We start from the raw sequence: 5,076 nt of genomic DNA on the forward strand, positions 1-5,076 counted from the left end.
CCCTACCTATTCCTGGTATCCATTCTTTTGATTTTTAAAAGGCATTGATTCGTTTTAATCTGTTCTGTAACTTTAGTATTTGCCCTTTCAAAAACAATCTGGCTGCTATGAAAAGAAAAGATTGTAAGAGAATGAAAGTGAATCAGGCAAGTAATTTGGAAAGCCATTGCACTAGCCTAAGTGAGTTTATGATGGCTTAGAATAAGATGGTAATAAAGGAAGTAGTCAAAGTCAATTCTGAGTAAAGCATTGATAGTTTTTTGGTGGATTGTACGTGGGTGTGTGTTCCTACCACTTCCTGAGATACAGAAAACTTGAGAAGAAGTACTTTGAAACTGGATGTGGTGACACAGTAATTCCAGTATTCTGGGATGCTGAAAAAAAGGTTCACAAGTTTGAACCCAGTCTGGGGAACTTAGTGACTTTGCAAGCCTTTGTCTCAAAATTAAAAATTAAAAAATGGGAGAGCTAGGTTTGTAGCTCAGTGTTCAGACCCTGGAGTTAGTCCTCAGTCCTGGGGAAAAAAAGTTAATATGAGCATAGAAAAATCCAAGTTTCCCATTTTGGACACCTTATATTTAAAGTGCCTGTTAGACTAGATATAAGGGCTAGAGATATATACAAGTCACTTGTGAATATTATTGTTTTTACTTGGGGCATTTTCAAGTTATAAACTCAAACTGGTTCAAGGACTTTAATTATGTATATGAATTAGATGGACTCTGCCAATCTGTTACAGTCAAAATTTCAGTGCTCAGGGAAAAAAAAGCCATATATACAAAACAGGAAATATTTTAACCAGGTTTATTGCTATAGTCATTGTGTATATTACATATATCACAGTGAACTGCCTGTGTTTTATGAAAAGAAAAGTCTTTGAAAAATAGACTTCATACAAAAAAGTAAAATGCAATGATTCAATGAGTCTTTTGATGGAAGCCCACTCCATTAACATTTATGGGGATACAAAGCCAAATAATTCACAAGCTCTTCCCTAATTGATCTTTCAATAAAATAATAGTTATATTGTACATATAATTAAAGGAATATAAGTATTTACATACTAAATATGCCAAAGATTAAATACCTTGTTGTAGGAATTTAACTTAAGGAAGAGGTAGAGTTGTAGAATGACAAAAACTGAGTAGAAGGGAATTTTGAGAGGGATCTTATTATAGATAAATTATAAGGGCAATTTTGATGATTATTTAGAAATGTTTATTTACCTTCAGCATAAAATTCATTCATTCAGCACATGTTTACAACAAATGCCTATTTTTTACTGAATAGCAAGGACTCAAATAAATATTACTTTAATATCTTGCCTTTAGGGAATCCATTCTATTAGAAGAGACAAGTATGTGTGGGGAAAATAAAAGGAATGTATATTTTTCATTGCATGACGTTAGTCAGGCACTGAACAAGACATTTTACATTTTTTTCTTATTCAATCGTCATAAAATCCTGTTAGCAAGGAAATAAATTCAGCATTTTATATCCAGAAAAATATAGATTCTGATAGTTTAAAGTTTATAATTCTATCAAACTATGGAGTTAGAGTTTGTAGTAATTTTTTATAAGTTTTGTGCCCCACTTTTCAACTATGCCACATTGAATAAATATGATACAATATAACAAGAAATTTAATACAAGCATACTATAAAATGCATGGCAGAATAGAAAAGGAACAAACAAGTTCCCAGAGGCACTGATAGAATGGTGGAAAGGTGATATTTGTGAAATATGATGAAAAGAAGAGCGAAGATCAAATTGACAAACACCATAGTGGGACAAAAATTCTTAATTTGAGAGTTTAACAATGTTTCTTCCACATTTTAGGGTATTAGGAATTTCTCAATTCCTTAAAATCCTGCTGTTCTAAACCATTTGCTTTAGGAGAACAGACTTTTTTTGTATGATAAAGAGTATCTTAATGAGGGGTGAGACGGGAGAAGGAAGGTGAACATGGGAAGTGGTGGAAAGAGACGTGGCAGCGCAGCTGTGAGCTGAAATGCAAAAGAATTTCAGAAAAATTGCTGTGGTATTGGAGTTTTTAAGAAACTCGAGTAGAATGTGTTAAAAGCACTTTGATTTCTGGATTCCAATGATGGTTCTTTAAGAATAAAACATGTGGATCATAGTTTTATAAGGATTGCAGTTATATTTCTAACACTCCTATAATGAGAAGCAAGCAATGAGTTGTGCTCCCTCATTCTTTGGCTTTTTGTTGAAAGTTCACAAATTTCAAGTATACAGTTTATGTTTTTAAGCAGAACACATCACTCATGGTGCTTATAGATTGGACTTCAGTGTCATACATTTAAAATCACTGCTGGTGAAAAGTACTGTTATTTTAATGAATAGACACTCTCCACCTGATAGCAAAGAGGCTTAAAAGGAAAACTGACTTAAGAGGGGTATGGCTAATAGATATCAAGACAGTGATTATTTTGTAATTATTTCTTTTTCATGCTAAATCATAAACCCTTTATTTTCAAACCTATAAATGGTATTAAATACAGTGGCCCTTTGGATTTGAGCATTTAGGACTTCTATCTCTTGTTTGTAGAAAAAATGTAATGTTGAGTTTAAACAACAGTAAAGTTAGAACAATAATCTGGAGCAAGAGTGAAAACTAGGATCTAGGAAAATGTAAATACTCTTCAGATATTGGGCAGTTGGCTGGTGTGCCTACCTGCATGCAGAGTAGAAATTAGATTAATACATGTTAGTTGTTAAAGAAAAGTGACTAGATGGATGATGGAGGACGTGGGACTACCTAAATAATATAACCTCATATATCTTTGCCTCAAAAATATGAACAGGGTGACAAAGAAGTTCTTTAGTTGGGACTGTAAACTTATTATTATTTAGCTGTAAATAAGAATGCAATTCAAAGTTTTTGCCTTTCAGCTAGGATTTCTCCATGTGCTCCAGGTACAAAGATTGCCTCCTGGCTCATCTTCTACCCATTTAGTAACTATCAGAAAGATTTTTTTTCTCATTCTGGAACAGTATTCTTGGATTGAGTTTAACTGGTGTGACTTGACTCACTTGCTATGTTCAATGAATGACCATAGCTTGAAGATTTGTGTTCCCCCCCCCCCCCCCGGTACTGGGAATTGAACTCACAACATCGCGCTTGCCAGGCAGGCGCTGTGCCGCTGAGCTAAATCCCCAGCCCCAAGATTTGGTTTTTAATTGGCTAGGGCTATGTTCAGTTCCAAAAAGTTTGGGTTAGCCTCCTCCAGCACCACGTAGATTCAAAGGAAGGGATTTTTGTTGAATAAAAAAAAATCCTTTATTTTCCCAGAAGAGGGGATGCTGAACAAAACAAAAACAAAAGCCAAAAACCCGTATGCTTTCAGTTCAAAATGATGGGGAGAGGAGATAGAGAAGACAACAGGAAGGAAGAGAAAATCAGTAGATGAAAGAAGGAGGACAAGAAGAAGGAAGTTAAGGAAAGAAAGACTAATATAAAAGGAAAAGAAATAGAAGAGGGGAGAGAATAGAAAGTAGAGGGAAAATTCTGCAGATAAATCATTACTCAGAAAGTTTACATGAACATTCAGTGTTGAAAAGAATGGGAGTGTCATCTTTGACCTTACAAGCAGACTTTATCTGTAGGTATCTGATCTGATTTCATACTCAGGATATTGCATGTGTCAAGCCTTTTCATGTTTTCCATAAATTCAAATTTCTGCTCAAGATTTTCTTCACAGCTTCTTTCACCTCCTTATTCCTCAAGCTGTAGATGATGGGGTTCAACATTGGCGTTACCACTCCATAAGACAGTCCAATGATTTCATCAGATGCTTTGGTGAACTTTGACTTGGGCTTCATGTACATAAAAAGGGCTGAACCATAGAATAAGATGACCACAGTCAGGTGGGCTGAGCAGGTAGAAAAGGCTTTCTTTCTACCTTCAGAAGAATTAATTCTCAGGATGGAAGAGAGAATGAAAATATAGGACAGAAAAATTAACAGCAGAGGAATCACCAATAAAACAATACTTGCCACAGTCATGATAAGTACATTTATGGAGATATCTGAGCATACAAGTTTGAGAAGAGCCAGTATCTCACAGGTAAGATGATCAATGACATTATTACCACAGAAAGGTAACACCATTGTCAGTACTGTTTGTACTAAGGAGTTCAGACAGCCTATGACCCAGGACCATACAGCCATGTGTACATATAATACCTTGTTCATGATGATGGGATACCTCAGTGGGTTGCAGATGGCTACATACCTGTCATAGGCCATCACAGCCAGGAGGACACACTCAGTAGAACCCAAGCCAAGGGAGATAACCATTTGCAGAGCACAGCCACTGAAGGAGATTGATTTTCTCTGAGACATAAACATAATGAGCATGGGAGGAATTGATGATGATGTATAACAAATATCCAAGAACGAGAGGTTTCCAAGAAAGAAGTACATAGGAGTGTGGAGGCGAGAATCCAAGATGCTGATGAAAATGAGGAGGCTATTTCCTAAGAGGATTATCATGTACATGATAAGACAGACCACAAATAGAAAAAGCTGGAGTTCTGGGTATTGGGAAAGCCCCATCAGAAAGAATTCAGCCACTGCAGAATAATTCATCTTCACATATCCATGTCACCTGCAGAGTTCACATAAGGATAGGATTTAGAGAAATTTGGACTTCTGATGTGGATTTATCAAATCACTTTCACTTTCATTATTTTCTTTGACTTTCAAAAAAGTCCCTGGAATCAGCAAAGTCAGGAATATTATATGGATTTTACTAATGATGAAAGAGATGCTGAGAGGTAGGTAATACATGCACTATTTAGCATCATACAGTAGTAGAGATCTGGAATTGTGGTGACAAATGCCTGCCTCTAATTATGTATAATCTTTGGATAAACTACTTTCAAATATGTATATGTGTAATAATCTCTTTATTAAGGTTTTGAAATAAAACTTTACACTGATAAAGCAGGATCTAATTTAAGGTAACATGTAAATTTGATACCATGTAATTTATCTTCAGTAGGATCATTTAAAATTACTTAACTTTTTGAGGTTCAGCTAGCTAAGTTACTG

The 5,076-nt window shown here is 35.3% G+C and overlaps 1 protein-coding gene across 1 annotated transcript; it reads right to left on the reverse strand.

Annotated features, from left to right (window-relative positions):
- Positions 1-3,181: 3,181 nt before the first annotated feature.
- Positions 3,182-4,631, reverse strand: LOC102004484 (olfactory receptor 13D1). The gene has a single exon (XM_005382786.2). It carries the CDS (start codon positions 4,609-4,611, stop codon positions 3,676-3,678), a length of 936 nt encoding a protein of 311 aa, XP_005382843.1. The 5' UTR covers positions 4,612-4,631; the 3' UTR covers positions 3,182-3,675.
- Positions 4,632-5,076: the final 445 nt, after the last annotated feature.

The sequence above is a fragment of the Chinchilla lanigera genome, unplaced genomic scaffold (genome assembly GCF_000276665.1).
Source record: "Chinchilla lanigera isolate Chin_1 unplaced genomic scaffold, ChiLan1.0 scaffold00018, whole genome shotgun sequence".
In the NCBI taxonomy this organism is placed as follows: domain Eukaryota; kingdom Metazoa; phylum Chordata; class Mammalia; order Rodentia; family Chinchillidae; genus Chinchilla; species Chinchilla lanigera.